This window comes from Anolis carolinensis, unplaced genomic scaffold (assembly GCF_035594765.1).
Source record: "Anolis carolinensis isolate JA03-04 unplaced genomic scaffold, rAnoCar3.1.pri scaffold_9, whole genome shotgun sequence".
NCBI classification, from domain to species: Eukaryota; Metazoa; Chordata; class Lepidosauria; order Squamata; family Dactyloidae; genus Anolis; species Anolis carolinensis.
The window spans coordinates 29452713-29472417 of NW_026943820.1; the positions used below are offsets into that span (position 1 = coordinate 29452713).

At 42.5% G+C, this 19705-nt stretch overlaps 1 protein-coding gene across 1 annotated transcript in view; it reads right to left on the reverse strand.

The window, feature by feature from the left end:
- Window positions 1-87: 87 nt before the first annotated feature.
- The window catches only part of pdpr (pyruvate dehydrogenase phosphatase regulatory subunit), a 32983-nt gene continuing 13365 nt past the window's right edge, over window positions 88-19705 (reverse strand). The window contains exons 9-19 of the mRNA XM_062961527.1: window positions 18913-19062; window positions 16357-16549; window positions 14938-15062; window positions 13213-13368; window positions 12977-13110; window positions 10285-10433; window positions 9457-9569; window positions 8097-8191; window positions 7751-7840; window positions 4872-5054; window positions 88-2435 (exon numbers count right to left, since the gene is read on the reverse strand). Of these exons, the coding sequence (XP_062817597.1) occupies window positions 2031-2435; window positions 4872-5054; window positions 7751-7840; window positions 8097-8191; window positions 9457-9569; window positions 10285-10433; window positions 12977-13110; window positions 13213-13368; window positions 14938-15062; window positions 16357-16549; window positions 18913-19062 (1793 nt within the window). The 3' untranslated portion in view covers window positions 88-2030. The remainder of the gene's footprint in view (window positions 2436-4871; window positions 5055-7750; window positions 7841-8096; window positions 8192-9456; window positions 9570-10284; window positions 10434-12976; window positions 13111-13212; window positions 13369-14937; window positions 15063-16356; window positions 16550-18912; window positions 19063-19705) is intronic.

A 19705-nucleotide genomic window follows, 5' to 3' on the forward strand; every position in this document is an offset into this window, starting at 1 on the left:
GAAGTCAGGGATAGAAACAACGAAACGACGGCCCCTTCTTCCTCCTTCCAACAAGCAGCCTTGGAGAAAGAGTGCGGAGAGCGGGAGTAGTTAAAATGATTCCTTTATTGATATACAAACCAGGTAGTCGCTTTTGAAAACCGTCTCGGGACAGGGAAGGAACGGACTCCCGAAGCGCCTCACGACACGTTGAACGGATGGGAAGGCTATCTCCCCGAACGGACGCTTTGGAGAAAGAAGTCCTCAGAAGACGGGGGTCCAAGGTCTCCACGAAGGTCCTCTTTCAGCCATTCAAGCAGACGTGTCCTCTGAGAACCCAGGAGATGGTGAGGGACCCAAAAGCACCCTTGGCCCTGACCCGAGAGAGCAACGCCCTTCCCAGGCCAAGCAGCAGAAGTCAAGTCTTGGAGGCCGGACGGAGCCGAGGACGGGCCCAGTTCTCCTCCGGAAACATTCACGAGTGAGTAAGGCACTCCGAAAGAGAGGAGAGGTCGACCTCAAGCACATTTTCCGAGGCGAGCGAGAGCTTTGGAGTAATGCTGAAAAAACAAGCGGAGCTCACTCCAGGTTTGGAGTTGATCTCTGGAGCGAGCGGACGAAGGGTGGGATTCGGCGTCAATGCAAAGGGACGTGTATAAAGTGCATCAGAAAACCATACTGGAGTGACTCTTGGAAGGGTGGGCTTTGGGGAGTGTAAGAGGAGAACCGACAGTAAATGGATTTTCCCGACAAACTGGAAGAGGAAGGAGCTGCAAAACACGGCCGGATGAGTGATGGATGGAGTTGGGATCAAAGCAGCTAAGAGATGGATTTGGAAAACTCCTGAATGGCCAAACTGGAGTGCACAATGGTTGGTGCTCCCCTGACACAACATCAACCTCCAAGTTTCCATCTCAAACATTTAGCTTGATACAAATTCACGATGAGAGACTCAAGGCGATATACTAGAAGTACCTCCTGCTCTACGGGTGAGAATGGAGCAATTTGGGGAGATACGGGCGGTCCGGAGAGGATGTGAGGATGGAGAGAAAAGCAAACCAACTCTGGTGGAAAGGCTTTGGGGGAGAATCTATGCGCTTACACTTGGCTGGCCTCCCTTCACTCTCACTAAATGGCCCAGCCAAGTGTACATGCACAAGACTCCTGCAGCTCGCTCCGATGTAGACAGACGGAGTCTGGTAATTGTCCGATCTGTCTTGTATATAGTTGTACATAATATTAAAGTTTGAGCTGCTTAAGTAAGCTGAACGAAGGAGTCGTGGAGCATATTTCATTCTGTGCATTCTGAGCAGACGGCCAGATCGTCGGAGAGGGAATTGAGATGGGAAGGTGATTTGTCTCAATCAAGCAATTGATAGAATAGACCCCATTTGTTCCTGCAAATCTCTCTCCGCAAACAAGAGACACGGCTCATCTCCTGAACCGACTCCAAAGTGCGCTCCGTTGCACTAGTTCACCTCATCATTCAAATGTCCGCGAGAAGCCTCAAGAAAGACTCCCTTTCGCAAAGAAGCATTTGGAGAATCCCAGTGATCGCTTCTGGTTCCAGTCTCTGCTGGAGATTTGAACTGGGGGACGGCATTCCGTCCCACCGTTTTGAGGTTGCTGAAGGACACTCTTCCTGCACTAAGTAATTGCACCACTTCCAAATAAGTGGACGAGTTTTCCTTCTGCCAACCCTTCCGACAAGACGGCCTACAAGAAATGGCGACGGAGGAGGAGAAGGGGTCTTCGCTTGGGTCCATGGGTGATATGGTGAAAGGTCACAAGAGGCGTCCCAAGGCCCAGCTGAGCACCAGGAGTCGCAATGCCACACAGAGCGGGTTTGGGGACACGCTTGCACCCTTCCCAGGAGTTCTTTGAGGCCTGCAAAGGTGAACACAATCGGGGAAGGCAGGAGACCCCTCAAGGCGGGACGGGAGGTACAGACGGGCGTTTACAAAAATGTAACAGACCAGAAAGACGACTTGGGAGCCTTTTGAGCCGCAAAGGAAGAGCCCGGGGTGGGCATCGACGCGGCGGCGGCGGCCTCACTTTCCCTGGAAGCCGCTCAGCTCCATGTCGTCCTTGCGCCGGCGCAGCGTGAAGAGGGAGCTGAAGGGGTACAGCTTGGCCTTGGCCTGGAAGCGCTGCCCGGCCAGGTCGATCTCGTACTCGCCCCGGTTGACAAAGTCGGGCGTCACCAGCTGCGGCTCCCCGGTCTCGGGGTCCGGGTTCTGGACGAAGCCCAGGCAGACGTGGCGCTCCAGCGTGTAGCTGTAGGCGCTGCTGGTGGTCTTGCCCACGCACTGGCCGTTGCGGTAGATGGGCTCCCCCCACCAGGGCCAGAGGTCCAGGTCCGTGTCGTGGTCCTCCAGGATGAACATGGTGAAGCGCTTGTGCACCCCTTCCTGCTTCTGGCGCATCAGCGCATCCCGCCCGATGAAGTCGGTGCCCTGCAAGGCGGGGAGAGAAAGTGAGAGCATCTCCTCAATTCTCAGGCATAATTTCCCCCTAAACAAACATCTCTAAAATGGGGTGCCTCTGAATCACAGGTGTATTATGTGTTTTTGTTGTTGGTCATTGAATTAGTGTGTGTCTTACAACCAATGGCATCTCGCAATGAAATACAGTAGGCAGGTAGGTAAGCAGACAGACACAAAGAGGTAAGATGTCAGGATCGCTGTATCAGCCTGGGACTGGTTGCTTCGTTTCTCTGCCATAAAGAAGGTGTTGTGACTCAGCCTGATGATAAAGGATTTGGGGTTTTGCAGTCTGAGAATGAGACTTCAAGCGTCTCACGGGCTGGGATAACAGAGAAGGGAGAGAAGGGAGTGAGTGATGTTCAGCTGACAGATCAGCCTGACCCTGGCATGCTCGATGGGGGAGGGAGTGTGAGAGATTCACAGCATTCAGAAACGGATGTGGAACATCAGCAATCGCCAGGCGGTTCACTTTCAGTTAGTGATAATGAGGAGGAGCAATTAGACCAGAATGCTAGATTGCTTATGAGAAACCAGCCTCCAAGGCGTTCTCTTACAATTTTGGCTGAGAGACAGGGTGCTCAAGGCCATAGAAATGTGTTCATGTCTCGTAAGGCTGGGTAAATAGAAAGGGTGTTTGGGACAGACTCTCAGATCAAGCAACGTGACTTCCTTGGTATGATCTCCTGACGTGTTCCAGTGTTCTGCTCAAGTTTTACTGTGTCTTTGGAATATAACTGGCCTCTCGGTTTTTGTTTTGCAACTTATGTTTTGGACTTTGCTCTGGGAATATTGTTCACGTTTTGAGCCCTGCTGTTTAGAGATATAAGGGCTGGCTTTTGGACTCATGCTTCTTTTTGCTTTGATCATTTATCTTTTCTTTTACTTTACTATTCTTTTATCAATAAACCATTTATACCAAGCCTGCTTTTGTGGATCTCTGGCTGGGGTGCAACAGAAGGGAGGTGGGAGGGAGGGAGGCTGGGAACAGTTGGGGAATGTAGTGTAAATAAGACCTTCCGTTTTGTTGCAGGAAATGGAAACTGCAGTCAAGAGACTGTGGGCACAGTCATGACCCAGTAGCGGGCAGGTTGGGAACTGGAGTCGGATATATATGGGAGGGAAAACCTTAGAACTGTCTTCTTAGGACTGTGGAAAGATGGAATAAACAACTTGTCTCCAGCGATTTATTGCTGTGAGCTTGATTTTAACTCCAAGATCTTCCTGAGTCTGACATAAGGAGAGATAGTGGATGGATAGATAACAGAGATGGAGGGAGAGAGGATGAATGGATAGATGTGTGGTTGGATATACAAGATACCAGGGCCAGGGCAGTTGGTTTTGCGCATGCGCTGTAACGTCTTTTCGTTTTTGGGGGGTTTTAAGTCCTTTCCACTTTGTTTTCTTGTGTTTTTGTGAGTGATGGTCACTTCTTGGATTGAGAGGTGTATTGTGTCCGAATTTTGTGTCAATTCATCCAGTAGTTTTTGAGTTATGTTTCTCCCACAAACGAACATTACATTAATATACTAGCTGTGCCCGGCCACGTGTTGCTGTGGCGTTGTCTGGTGGTGTTGGTGAGAAATTGTTGAGGTAGTGGTGGTATTGAATGTCTGTTGTATGGTTGTCTTTATGTTTAGTATGCACACTGAAGTGGATTATACGGCAGTGTGGACTCAAGATAATCCAGTTCAAAGCAGATAATATAAGATTCTAAATGGGTTATATAGCTGTGTGGAAAGGCCTTGAGTCTACACTGCGATATAATCCAGTTAAAATCTGATAATCTGTGGAAGAGGCCTAAGTGAGGCCTAACTGTGCCTGTCCCCTAGGCTGAGTAGGTTGCTAGGAGACCAAGTGGGCGGAGCTTAGCCTTCAAACTGGCAGCAATTGGATAAAAACTATTATTCCTCTCCCTGTAATTAGGACTTTATTTTTCTTTTCTTTTTGTTGTATCAACCTAGAGCCGTGAATGATGGGTTGTGTTGTCAGATTTCGAAGTTGGGGGGCCTGTAGTTTTGTTGTTTTGTCCGCTGCCCTGATGCCATCACTCTTTTATATATATAGATAGATTAACCAGTTTTTGCATATACCTTTGCCTACAAAAATATATTTAAATAAGTATATGCTTACTACTGGAACAGTGGCAAATGTACGCCTTATCACCACAAGGTGCATCTCTTGTGAAATCGGGGTGCCTCTTACAACCAAGGGCATCTTATGACTGAAGAAATACGGCTCAATCCCGTGTCCAAAAACGACTTTGCGCTTGTCAAACTGTACAGAACATGTTACAGTGGTTTGAATGGGAACAACTGCTCGTACCCGTTCATCACCATTCCTGTCTTGGGAGTGACGGGACGACCCCAAAGACACCCCCGTAGACCACCCCCCGGCCCCTTGACTCGCCTTCTCCAGCTTGACCCGGAACTCGCGCCCGCACTCCAAGGGGGTGGTGAAGGCGTCCAGGTCTTGTCCCCAGAAGGCAAAGAACTTCTCGATGCGGAGGCTGCGCAGGGCGTAGTAGCCCGAGTTCCGGATGCCGTACTTCTGCCCCACGCTCATCACTTCGTTGTAGACGTGCAACGCGTACTGCGAGGAGGAAAGACCAAACAGGGTCGCGCCAAGGAAGCTGGCCGACTTACTCCAAGGAGGATTGAAAGACCAAGGGTACTCTTGATACACAGTGCCCCCCTATATCTCTATTTTTATTTCCCAATTCATTGAATCCTAAATCCAATGGGTAGTCCCCACCCTTTAAATCCATGGGCTTAGTATATTATATTATTATTATTATTATTATTACTACCCCGCTTTTTCTCTCCACCAGGAGACTCAAAGCGGCATCCATTCAAAACATTTTCATACAATTCAAAATCTACAAATATGCAAACATGAAAATAGAATTAAATATAAATATAATTGGTATTAAAAAACATTTTCAAAAGCATCTGTACCGATTTCCTATTCATAAACAATTTGCTGGGATGAGTAACTGAATTCAGAGCAAGGGATGCTGGTGTGATTCTTTAGATATTAGTTTATTATTATTTCATGTACTTTATGTATTTATCTCTCCAGATTTTTACCTATTCATGTATTATTATTATTATTATTATTTTACTAACACAAAAACACAGTATGACAAAGCAAATGAGATCTATATGCTGGATTTCGTATCACAAAATCACAAGTCAAACACTTCCCAAGCGTTTAGGGCTATGTGATGTATTTTTGGATGATGATGATGATGATCATTAAGATTTTCTATTATTATTATTATTATTATTATTATTATTATTATTATTATTATTATTATTATTAGGATTTTCTATTATTATTATTATTATTAGGATTTTCTATTATTATTATTATTATTAGGATTTTCTATTATTATTATTATTAGGATTTTCTATTATTATTATTTTATATTATTGTTAGAATTTTCTATTATTATTGTTGTTAGGATTTTCTATTATTACTACATATTAGGATTGTATATTATTATTATTGTTAGGATATTATTATTATTATTATCTTTCTTTTTGCCCTGCCTTTTTCCCAATACAGGGATTCAAGGTGGTGGACTGCAATCATGACATTGTTGGGAACATCCGGTGGGGAATGTTGGGAGCTATAGTCCAGCATTTGAAAGGTTTCGCTTTAATACTGCTTTAAGGCTAATCAGGAAAAAAAATTGCAGGCAACAATTTGGGAAATGCCTGTTAGGTACTTTCAGTTCTTTGGAAGCATTTCACGCCAACCGCATCATTTTCATACTGGGAAAAAACAGCAACTGGGAACAAGCAGGGCTCTTTCCCTGCGTTCCCAGTTCATCCAATTAGCAGAACTCCTACGTCAAGAAACAGCCCAGTTTTTTCAGTTAATAATTCCAACAAGAACCCTATTCCTGGAAGCCATAAAGGACTCTCTTTGAGCAAAGCGTTAACAGGAAGCCGGGTCTGGCTGGGCAGAAAGGGAGCCTTGTGCGGGAAGCACCTTTGAGCCTCAAGGAAAACAAGTTCTTTTTATTTTAAAATGTATATATATATATATACACACACACACACACACATATTATGTGTGTGTGTATATATATATATATTACAAAGCTTGTTTACATGTATTATTTGTATTATTTTTATTTGTATTATTATTTTTATTACTTGTATTATTTTTAAATTGTTGTATGGTTCTGTTTTTATTATGTGTATTGTATTGTATTGTTTTTATCATTTTGGAAACCGCCCTGAGTCTCCTGAGGAGATAGGGCAGTATATAAATAAAGTATTATTATTATTATTATTATTATTATTATTATTATTATTATTATTATTATGTAATTTAATAACTTTTCAATTGATTCACAATGTATTGTACAATTTTATATATGTTTTTTATTGTAAGCCGCCCTGAGTCCCCTATTGGGTGAGAAGGGCGAGATATAAATATTGTAATAAATAAATAAATAAATAATAACAACAATAATTATTATTATGTTGTATTAGTCTTGTCTAACTACACACACACACACACACATACACACATATATATAATATTCTTTTTCTGAATAAAAATATTTAATAATAATAATAATAATAACAATAACAATAATAATAATAATAATAATTTTATTCTTATACCCCGCCCCATCTCCCCAAAGGGACTCGGGGCGGCTTACATGGGGCCAAGCCCGAATAGAACAATAAAAACAAGACAAGAAACCAATAAAACCAATAATCAAACCATAAAAACAAGTCATAAAAACCACATACAAGATAAAATGTTAAAATCATTTTAATCCTGTTTTGATATGGGCCTGACTATATAGCAATTTCATCATGCCTAGACCCAGAAGGAAATGCCTCTATCCATTGCAAAATTAACACAGGTTAGCTAATAAATAGAATAGTTAAATGATAAAGACGACCCAGACTGTTATATGGATAAAGTTGGAGGATATTGGACGAACGGATTTTAAGCATATGTTTTATGTTTTGTATTTTATACTGCATTTAATTGGTTGTAATATATTTTTATATGTTGTTGTTTTGTTGTAATACATTTTTATATGTTGTTGAATTGCTGCCAATTGTACGCCGCCCTGAGTCCCTTCAGGTGAGAAGGGCGGGATAGAAATATTGGAAATAAATTAATAAATAGTTATGAGTGGATCCAAACAAGTGATGTATTGGAAGATGAGGCCTAACCCAGAGGACATGAAGATGAGTAAAAAAAACCATGATGGGATGTATCTGAACACTAAGTTGCTTAAGAGCGCCCCTCACCTCAATGGGAATGTAGAGCATGAAGCCAGGCTCCCCGGTGTGGGTCATGCTCATGACGCGGATGCCGTTGGCGTAGCCCACGCTCATCTCCTGCGGGAACGAGGCCCAAAGCAGAAGAGAATCACTTTTGTTGTCATTGTACGTTGCACAACAAAATTAAATGCCACCCCCATCACATTATGTATGTACAAATTACAAAACCAAGCACCCACCCTTCCACATTCGCACAACTGCATAATGCCACATCAGTGTGAAACCAGAGAGTTCAATAGAGACACAGCCTGAGGATAAAAGCTCTCTCTCAGCAAGCCAGGTTCCCAAAGCAAGAGAGGGGTCCCGTCCATACCTTGCAAAAGAGGGAGGGGAAGTGGTCGGGCGTCATGGGCGCGTAGGAGAGCTCGGAGAGGACGTCCACCGCACGGGGGCCGATCAGGTTCAAGGCTGCCGAGAGAAGAGCAGAAGCATTGACACCTGTGAGATCTCTGCAGAAAAAGACCCCATGCAAGGAGGCCACCCTCTCCGGAATTCTTCCCATTTTCTCGGCTCAACAAGTCAGCAGCAGCAGTCAACAGAAGTGGACTCTGGTTTGGAAAGGATCCCAAGCCAAGTTGAAGAAGGAATGGAGCCCAAGGCGAATATCAAATCCAAATGGAGTACAACCAATTACATGTAAACATTAAGAGGGCACTGCAGACTAATTCAACCAGAGAAATCAGCCATAGCAGAGCATTTGATGAGCCAGCCTGGACACAGGATACTATTTGAGAACACAAAAATGCTGGACCATTCTAACAACTATCATGTCAGCAGACTACACAGAGAAGCCACTGAAATCCACAAGCATGTGGACAACTTCAACAGAAAGGAAGGAACCATGAAAATGAACAAAATCTGGTTATCAGTATTACAAAACTCCAAAATCAAAACAGTAGATGGGAACCAACACAATGAGGGCTTGACTGAACAAAGGATGCTCCCAGGCAAGAGACAAAACCTTTCCAATGCTAATTAGGGTGATTAACTGAAACATTAATGTTGGCTTCCCAGTGACAAAGGACTCTTGCCACACCTTGGACTCTACACAGATATATATTCTTTCCTTTCCTTACTTAGTTTATCCATACCTCACAGCCTCTGAGGATGCCTGCCATAGATGTGGGCGAAACGTCAGGAGAGAATACTTCTGGAACATGGCCACACAGCCCGAAAGACATACAACAACCCTGTGATCCCGGCCATGAAAGCCTTCGACAACACATTAAGAGGACACTTTTTAACTGTAATAATAATAATCATCATCATCATCATCACATCCGCAGCTGCTGCAAGAAGATTGCGCAAACAGACCTACAAGCAGAGGCATAACACCATGGCTCAGATGATCATTGGAATTTGTGCCACAAACACCATCTGCCTGCGACAAAGAATCGGCGGGATCACAAGCCGGAAAAGGTTACAGAAAGTGAACACGTCAAACTACTCTGGGAGTTCCGAATTCAGACGGACAGTTTTAGAACACAAGACAATACAACAATATAAAACAACATAAAACACATCCACAGAATTTAAAACCTGGAAATAAATAAATATAACTGAAAATCCAGAGGGTAAAAATGGTGCATAAGATGCAGATGAGTCAGTTAAAACGGGATGCTCACAGTAGCTGTGTGGCCTGAAGGGTCCCCAGGTGCCCCGCCCGGCCTCACCTGTGTACTTCCAGGTGACGTCCTCCAAGACGAGGTTGCTGTCCTCGGGCATGTGCTTCTTCAGCCAGGCCCAGCAATGGACCTGCTGGTCGGTGGGGGAGATCATGAAGAAGCTGCAAGGCAAGCCAGAGGGGAGACAGCTCAGCGCAAGGATCAAGAAGCGTGGGAAGGGGCACCATGGACATTCAAGAGCAGCGTGAGGAGGTCAATGGAGAAGTTAGACCAAAACCCGTGAGGGAATTCCCAGCTCAATGAAGGCACAAGAGGAGGCATGGGCAAACCTCGGCCCTCCAGATTTTTGGAGAGTTAGGGTTAGGGCCCAAAAACCTCCAGGGTTAAGTCTAGTCGTGTCCAACTCTGGGGGTTGGAGACTGTCTACAAAATGGAGTCCTGAGTCTGAACATGCTCAGTACAATCACTTGTCTATAACCCCACCCAGACGAAAGAGGCACAGTCCAACTGGAAAATCAACATATACATAGAACAGTAAAGGTTTTCCCCTGACGTTAAGTCTAGTCATGTCTGACTCTGGGGGTTGGTGCTCATCTCCATTTCTAAGCCGGAGAGCCGGCGTTGTCCGTAGACACCTCCAAGGTCATGTGGCCACTGGCACGACTGCATGGAGCGCTGTTACCTTCCCCCCAGAGCGGTACCTATTGATCTACTCACATTGGCATGTTTTCGAACTGCTGGCCCAGGGTTTGCCCAATTGTAGTCAGGCCCTTCCCCTTCCTGGTCCTGGGTGGATCTGTCCCTCTCCTGCCTCTCCTTCCAGGGCCAAAAGCAGCAAACGCAGGCCAAGCCGAGCCCCAGCAGCGTCGCTCTCACCTGCGCTTGTTGACGCGGACGATGCTGCAGTCGTTCTCGTACCCGCCGCTGTGGTTGAGCATCCCTGTGTGCACGATGTGTCCGACCGGGACGTCCAGGTCGTTGGAGAAGAGGTACTGAAGGACGTCCAGCGCTTGCTCTCCTGTGGACTGCATCAGGCACCATGAATTTCCATGACCCCGCCCACCGCCTCTCCCATAACCCTTTCCTACCCTTTTCGATGGCACACAGCAAACAGAGGTATAGAATACTAGCTGTGCCCGGCCACGCATTGCTGTGGCAAAGTGGTGGTGGTATTGGTTAAAAATTGTTGTGTAATTTTTATTTGACGTTATTTGCATTTTTTTATTAATTTTATTGTAAGTTATATTTTTATTTATTATATTTTATTATTTTCTTGTATTATTTTTAGTTATTTTCTGTTATTATAGTATTTTATTGTATTAATTTTTAGTGTTTTTTATTATTTTTTATTGGGTTGCTAGGAGACCAAGTTGGAGGAGCTTAGCCTTCTAACTGGCAGCAATTGGATAAAAGCAATTATTTCTCTCTCTCTAATTAGGACTTTATTTTTCTTTTCTTTTCGTTGTATCAACCTAGAAGCGTGGATGATGGGTTGTGTTGTCAAATTTCGAGGTTGGGGGGCCTGTAGTTTTGTTGTTTTGTGGGTCGCCGTGATGCCATCACTCTTTTATATATATAGATACTAGAGAGGTCTGGGGAGAATTCAACATGATTTTATGTGTTTCCTTGTGGGGACTGGGATGTATAGTTCGCCTGCAATCTAAGAGCACTCTGAACTCTGCCAACAATGGGGAAAATTCACCTTGATTTGGGGGAGTTGTAGTTCACCCACAACCAGAGAAACTGTGAAACCTACATCCAGAGAGCACTGTGAACCCAAACACCGATGGATCTGGACCAAACTTTGCACACAGACCTGATATGCCGAAATTTGATTACTGAGGGCTTTGGGGAGAACTGACCTTCCTTTCTGGGAGTTGTAGTTCACCCACAACCAGAGAAACTGTGACTTCCACCAATGAGCGACCCGGACCAAATTTGGCACACAGAACCCCCAGGACTCACTCAACCTCCTGGAGGGATTTGAGGGACTGATCCACCATAGTGGAAGTTGTAGTTTATCCTACAGTTCAAGAGCACACTGATCCCCATCCATGATGCATCCAGAGCAAACTTGCCCGACATAAATAGACTTTAAGTACTGATGGAATTTCTCGGGGTTAATTTGTCATAATGTGAGTTGTAGTTCACCTGCAACCTATGCATTTTGTGCAATTAAAAAATGACTTTTTCAAATAATCCAGGCAACATTGGGTACCTAAGCTAGTTATAAACAAACATAATACAGTAGAGTCTCGCTTATCCAAGGCATTTTTGTAGTCAATGTTTTCAATACATCGTGATATTTTGGTGCTAAATTCATAAATACAGTAATACATAATACATACTAAATACATAAATACAACATAACATTGCTGCGTATTGAACTACTTTTTCTGTCAAATTTGTTGTATAACATGATGTTTTGGTGCTTAATTTGTAAAATCATAACCTAATTTGATGTTTAATAGGCTTCTCCTTAATCTCTCCTTATTATCCAACTTATTCGCTTATCCAACGTTCTGCCGGCCCATTTATGTTGGGTAAAAGTGAGACTCTACTGTAATAATAATAAAAATAATAATAAACAATAATAAACATAACAATTATATTATTATTTTGACTAGATTTGCACTTAGAATCATAAAATCATAGAAATAGAGTTGGAAGAGACCTCAAGGGCCATCCAGTCCAGTCCAATCTTATCTTATATTGCTGCTATAGTCCCCCCCCCCCACCTTTGAAGTTGACTGAATTGCATTGGTGGTTGTTTGATATTATCACTGTTGTATAAACCTTTGTTTTAACTTCTGTTTTATCATCTTCTTGTGTTTTAAACTGTGTATATTGTTTAATGTACAGTAGAGTCTCACTTATCCAACATACGCTTATCCAACATTCTGGATTATCCAACGTATTTTTGTAGTTAATGTTTTCAATACATCATGATATTTTGGTGCTAAATTCGTAAATACAGTAATTACTACATAGCATTACTGTGTATTGAACTACTTTTTCTCTCAAATTTGTTGTATAACATGATGTTTTGGTGCTTAATTTGTAAATTCATAACCTAATTTGATGTTTAATAGGCTTTTCCTTAATGCCTCCTTATTATCCAACATATTTGCTTATCCAACATTCTGCCGGCCCGTTTATGTTGGATAAGTGAGACTCTACTGTATTTGTGCTGTTACTTTTGTAACGTTGTGAGCCGCCCTGAGTCCCCACGGGGAGATGGTGGCGGGGTATAAATAAAGTTTTATTATTATTATTATTATTAACCCCATTCTGTGAAGAAGCAGGAAAATCACATTCAAAGCACCCCTGATAGATGGCCATTCAGCCTCTGCCTAAAAGCCTCCAGCTTAAAAATGTCCCTGCTCTGACTTACAAACAAATTCAACTTGAGAACAAACCTACATAACCGATCTTGTTTGTAACTTGGGAACTGTTGGCAATGCTAAGATTCTATGACAGGCTGGATGGTCATCTGCCAGGAGGGATTGGATTGTGCCTTCCTCAATGGATTGGACTAGATGGCCCTCGGAGTCCCTTCCATGCTTACGCTGATTTCGAACTTGGTGAAGGAGGACATGTCGATGACGCAGACGGCCTCCTTGCAGCACTTGACCTCTTCGCCCACGATGTCGAACCAGTCCGGCTTGTAGAAGGTCTTGCTGGCGTCCAGGGCCAGCAGGTCTAAAGGGAGGGGGGGAGGCAAGGACAGGCCTTGAGGCCGGCTGACCGGAAGGGACGGGGTGGCCGCTCGGCTCTCTCGGGACACAGGAGACCTCGACTCACCTCTCCCGGGCGGCACAAAGTACTTGGCCCTCTCGAAGCCGTGCTTCTCCATCCATCGGGCGCCCTGGGCGTCCAGGCGGTCGTAGAGGGGAGAGGTGCGCAGCTGCCTCCCGGTCTGGAAGTCCCATCGGGGAACCTTGAGGTCATAGATCAGGGCTGCGGGGCAAAAACAACAGAGGAAGGACACTTTCAGAACACTTGGCACACCTCGGCCTCTTTCTTTGCTCTATGCTTGGCAAACTTGAGCCATTCATTTCCCAGATCCCTATGGGAAATACATTAGAGTCTCACTTATCCAACACTCACTTATCCAACGTTCTGGATTATCCAACGCATTTTTGTAGTCAATGTTTTCAATATATCGTGATATTTTGGTGCTAAATTCATAAATACAGTAATTACTACGTAGCATTACTGCATATTGAACTACTTTTTCTGTCAAATTTGTTGTATAACATGATGTTTTGGTGCTTAATTTGTAAAATCATAACCTAATTTGATGTTTAATAGGCTTCTCCTTAATCCCTCCTTATTATCCAACATATCCGCTTATCCAACGTTCTGCTGGCCCGTTTATGTTGGATAAGTGAGACTCTACTGTAACTGCACCCTGTTTCTGGGTAATAATAATAATAATAATAATAATAACAACTTTATTTTTATACCCCGCCTCTATCTCCCCAAAGGGGACTCAGGGCAGCTTACATGGGGCCGAGCCCAAATAAAAACAATAGCAATATAAAACACAACAATAGACAAGAGACATGCACAATTATAAAAATTTAAACATTAGCCAAATTAAAAAAAATGACAAGAACTAATAAAAACATAGATTAAAATGGAGAGGTTGTAAAAGTAGACTGGGTAAGGTGCACCATATAAATATTGTAAACACAAGGTGACTGATAAAGTGCTGCAAATTCTTGGAAGTGCAAATTGGGATGGGAGTAGACCCTGCTGTGTCTATATCAAGTTCACAAAGGTAAAAAGTGTGTATCCCTTTGGAAATAAATAACAATAACAACCTTATTGAAAAGGAAAAATGATGGCAAATTGGAATCTCCATAACCATGTGGAGACCAACTTTTGAAAACCACTAGTCAAGAAAAGCTCGACCTTGTTGTTATTATTATTATTATTATTTCCTATATTTCTACCCTGCCCTTCTCCCCGAGGGGACTCAGGGCGGCTTACACAACTGGCAGGATCACTACCAGTATATCATAATACAATAAAATTAGAAGCCAACCCTTTGAACAAGTCAAATTCATAAGCATTCATGTAATGCCACACAGGTTACTCGGCTGTTAGACTGAAGAACCATGTCTTCGAACTGCCAAGGATAAGGACATGCCGTTACAAAATATATATTTGGTTAGCAAGACGATGGTTGCTTCTTTGAAGTTGAAATTGCAATTGCCCAATAGACATATGAGACTCCCTTGAAACCTCTTAGTTTAAAATAGGCACTCAAGAGATTTGTTTTAAAAAAAGTCTTCACTGAAGAATAACATATCTTGTTTACTCATAAACATATTGTATTAATTCACTATACAAGCACTTTTCTTACTGAAGTTCAGTTATGGATAGGATATACTTCCCCTGTGTGTTGAGCAAGCATACAAGATATAATAATAATAATAATAATAATAATAATAATAATAATAATAATAATAATAATAATAATATATTTGTATTCCGCTATTTCCGATAATCCCTACTTACGCATGACCTCCATGACGCGGTGGCGGAGGAAGGTGCGGCTGCCCTGCAAGGCCCCAAAGCGCTTGAGGTCCAAGGGCCAGACGTTGTCCGAAGGGTAGCCGTGGACCATCCACTCGGCCAGGAACCTGCCCACGGGGAAGACAGACAGGGCCGGGGATCAGTGGGTGCCAGCGCATGAGCCAAGCAGCGCATGGAGGGCAAGGGAGACACAGGCAGGAAGACAGAGAGGGGAGGAAGCAGGCATCGCAAGCAGAGAGAAGAAAGCAAAACAGGCCCTCAATGAGATGAGTGATGGATTGATATATGGATGGATGGACAGATACATGGGTGGATATACAGACGTATGGATTGATATATAGACGGATACAGATAGGTTGATGGATATTAGGGATGTGCGTGAAAATTTTTCCTTCGTGCTATCGTTTTGTTTCGACCGTCTACACAAAACGAATGGTGACATTTTAGTAGGAAACGCGAGGCGACACGAAAATGAAGGCTGCACTGTCATCGTGCTTGCTTTCGTTTTCCTTTAGTATTGACAGAGAGCTGCTTTCCCATGACAGCTCATGTGTGCCAATGGGTGTTGTTAATAATAATAACAACAGTTATTGTGGGACCCTAAGCCAATTCTGGGAGAGAAAATAATAATAATAATAATAATAATAATAATAATAATAATAATAATAATAATAATTTTATTCTTATATCCTGCCTCCATCTCCCCATGGGGACTCGGGGCAACTTACAAATGTAGAACAAAAGTACAATAACATCAGGAACCGAACAACAATGCAAATGAAAATTTTTATAGACACTCTGTTACTCTGGGACCCTAAGCTGGGTCTGAGAGATGTCTGCTTCCCCATGACAGCTGATGTGTGCCAATGGGTGTTAATAATAACATTAATATTAATAACAATAGTACTCTGGGGAAGACTCAAACATTTTAAAAGTTGGTGAGCTAAAAGGGGTCGAAATGCCTTCCGTGTGTGGTGATTTTCACCCCTCTAGCCCAGCCAATGGTCTGAAAGTTTTCAGTTTTTTTTCGTAAGCCAGACGAAAATTCGTGTTGCATAGGCGGCTCATTTTAGTTAGCGGGACACGAATATGAAAATGAGATGAAACGAATGAAACTACACAAAATGAACAGCAATTCCACAGGAAAGCACAACACTAATATCTATCTATCTATCTATCTATCTATCTATCTATCTATCTAAAGTAAAAGATGCTATTGGTATTCTAATTCTGTTCAAGCTTGGTTTAAAAGCTAAGGCCAAAACACATTAGACTTCAAGTGTGACTACCCTCTTCTTCTTCCCCCGCCTTTCCTTTTTAAAATAAATCAATACCAGCCTTAAATAAGTAAATAAATGTATACATAACGACTGCCATTGGGTGAGTGGAGAGGCCACTTACTTGCCTGCTCCTCCGCCAAAGGACGTTCCGGCCGAGTTCATGCCGGCCAGGACAAAGTAGCCTTGCACGTTGGGCGACTCCCCCATGATGCACCGCATGTCCGGAGTGAAGGACTCTGGGCAGTTGACCAGCTGCACGATCTCCAGGGCTTCCAGGCCCGGCATGCGCCGCAGGAGGGCGCTCAGGAGGGGCTCTGCGAGGACCAGCGCAAGAGAGAGACAAAAATATTAAAAAAGAGGTTTACATAAACCACTCAGATACCTGGTACCAGCAGACTATAGAGTTGGTCTAGACCAGGCATGGGCAAACTTCGGCCCTCCAGGTGTTTTGGAATTCAACTCCCACCATTCCTATGACAGAAACTGCAGAGAAGGCTAAAGACATTGCAAAACTACATCTCCCTCGATCCTACTGCTGTTCGAGTAGGAACAAACTGCATCCATTCTACAGTGTAGATACACCCTGTGTCCCTAGGTATCCAACTACAGTAGACTCTCAGTTAACCAAAACTCTCAAGCAACTGGCAAAAGATAAAATAAATAATTCTTTAAATAAAAATGAAAGTAAAATAAATATTAACTGCCATGTAACTAACATTATATTACAGATGTACTGTGACTGTTGTTTATGTGATTTTAATATGTTGTAAGTCGCTTTGGGTCCTGCGAGAGAGAAAAGTGGGATATAAATAAAGATTTATTAATTGTTATTATTATTATTGTTATTATTATTATTGCTGCACACGGCACTCAAAGCATTTTTTATAATACAGTCAAGCTGTGTTCTGTTAAGTTTGTCTTTGTCTCAGACCCCTTCTACACTGCCAAGTAATCTATATTATCAAAGAAGATAACCCACATAACCTGCTTTGACATCATCCACATTTAACATTATACATATTAAACCAACATTTTAACAACAATATAGTGGTAAATAAAGCCACCGAATAAGAACAATACAAGTTAAAATATAAGGCTGGGCAAGTGGAAATCTTGAATAATGCCAAGTTCTTGACTTTGAGTTTTTAAATACATTACAACTTCTGATACGAGAAATAAATATTGAGTCTACACTGCCATATAATATATTGAATGTACATTTATTTGTAAGCCGCTCTGAGTCCCCTCTGGGGTGAGAAGAGCGGGATATAAATGTAGTAAATAATAATACAGTAGAGTCTCACTTATCCAACACTCGCTTATCCAACGTTCTGGATTATCCAACGCATTTTTCTAGTCAATGTTTTCAATACATCGTGATATTTTGGTGCTAAATTCGTAAATACAGTAATTACTACATAGCATTACTACGTATTGAACTACCTTTTCTGTCAAATTTGTTGTCTAACATGATGTTTTGGTGCTTAGTTTGTAAAATCATAACCTAATTTGATGTTTAATAGGCTTTTCCTTAATCTCTCCTTATTATCCAACATATTCGCTTATCCAACGTTCTGCCGGCCCGTTTATGTTGGATAGGTGAGACTCTACTGTAGTAATAATAATAATAATAATATACTCAAGTTCAAGGCAGATAATCTGGATTTTATATGGCAGGGGCCTTAATTTGCTTGTAATGGCTCTTTCTCAATGTCAACATTAACTCAATACAAAGTTGATAGTATAATCTAGTATGGGAAGTGTAATGTTAGCGAGGCCTATTTCTTAGTGGTAACTCTCAAGCAACCAAAAACACTACCCTGTGGGCACAATGTGAGCGATAAACAGTCACTGGAACATTGACATTGAGGAAACTACAGCACTCAGAATCCCTCCACAAAGTATGGAGCACTTTCTTAACACCGACATTCAGGCATTTCTTGTGAGAGAAAGAGGGTGAGAATAGGGACACTCTATACCAGGGGTCCCCAAACTAAGGCCCGGGGGCCAGATGCGGCCCTCCAAGGTCATTTACCTGGCCCCCGCCCTGATGTATAATTTTTTATATCAGTTTTAATAATATAATATATTGAATATACTTATGATATTGATAATATTATCATTTTATACAATATAATAATAATTATAATACCATATAATATTAATTATATGTTATATATTACATATAATATTACAGTATAGTGGTATAGTTCACTATAGTAATATATAATGCTAATATTGTGCTATGCTAATAATACAATATATTGTATGTACATACAGCTGCTCTGAGTTCCCTTTGGGGCGAGATATAAATGTAGTAAATGAATAAATAAATAATTTTAGACTTAGGCTCGCCCAGAGTCTGAAATGACTTGAAGACAGACAACAACAACAGTCCTAATTAACCTGACTATCTCATTGGCCAGAAGAAGGCCCACACTTCCTATTGAAAATCTGATAGGTTTATGTTGGTTACAACTGTTTTCATTTTTAAATATTGTATTGTTCTTTCATTGTTATTGTTGTTGTTTTGCACTACAAATAAGACATGTGCAATGTGCATAGGAAGTTGTTCGGCTTTTTTCCCCCAAATGATAATCCGGCCCCCTCAACAGTCTGAAGGATTGTGGACTGGCCCTCTGCTTTAAAAGTTTGCAAACCTCTGCTCTCTACCCACCAAAGTGATCCCAGTCCTCCTGCAGGGTCTGGATCTCCAGCTGGTTCCGGCCCTCGGTGAAAATGGGCTTGGGGTTCTTCTCAAAGCCGCCGGAGAGGATGCCGCCCTGCCAGCCCCGGATGTAGATCCTCCCGTCAGGGTCCACGATGGCTGCAGAGGCAAAGGGGACACGGGTTGGCCGGGACAGGCAGGGGTGGACACGGGTTTCAAGCCAGGTGTTGGGCACAGCGGGGAGATCGTCCCCTTGGCTCCGGTGCATGAGCTCCATCTCTCCTTCTAGGAGGACATCCAGAACCTCAGCCCAGGTCCTGCCTCTGCAGCTTTCTGACCCTTTTCCTACTTCAGGTGCAATTGGTGACCACACTGTTACTATTTATAGTTGTTTTCTTAACTTGTGTATGGCGTTCTTTAAGCTATAATTGAAGTGTGGGATTGTCAGCCCCCTTGAGTCCGCACACAGAGAGAAAGTGGGGCATAAAGTTTATAATAATAATAATAATAATAATAATAATAATAATAATAATAATAATAATGGTGTCCCACAGAGCTTTTGACTTCCTTTCAAAATAGGGCTTCTGGTTGATTTATTAGAAAAGGCCTCTCCTGGGCCTAGAACAACAACAACAACAACAACAACAACAACAAAGGTGGCCTGCAGAACTTTTGACTTTCTTTCGAAATAGGGCTTCTGGTTGACTTATTAGAATAGGCCTTTCCTGGGCCTAGAAACAACAACAACAACAACAACAACAACAATAAAGATGGCCCACAGAGCTTTTGACTTTCTTTTGAA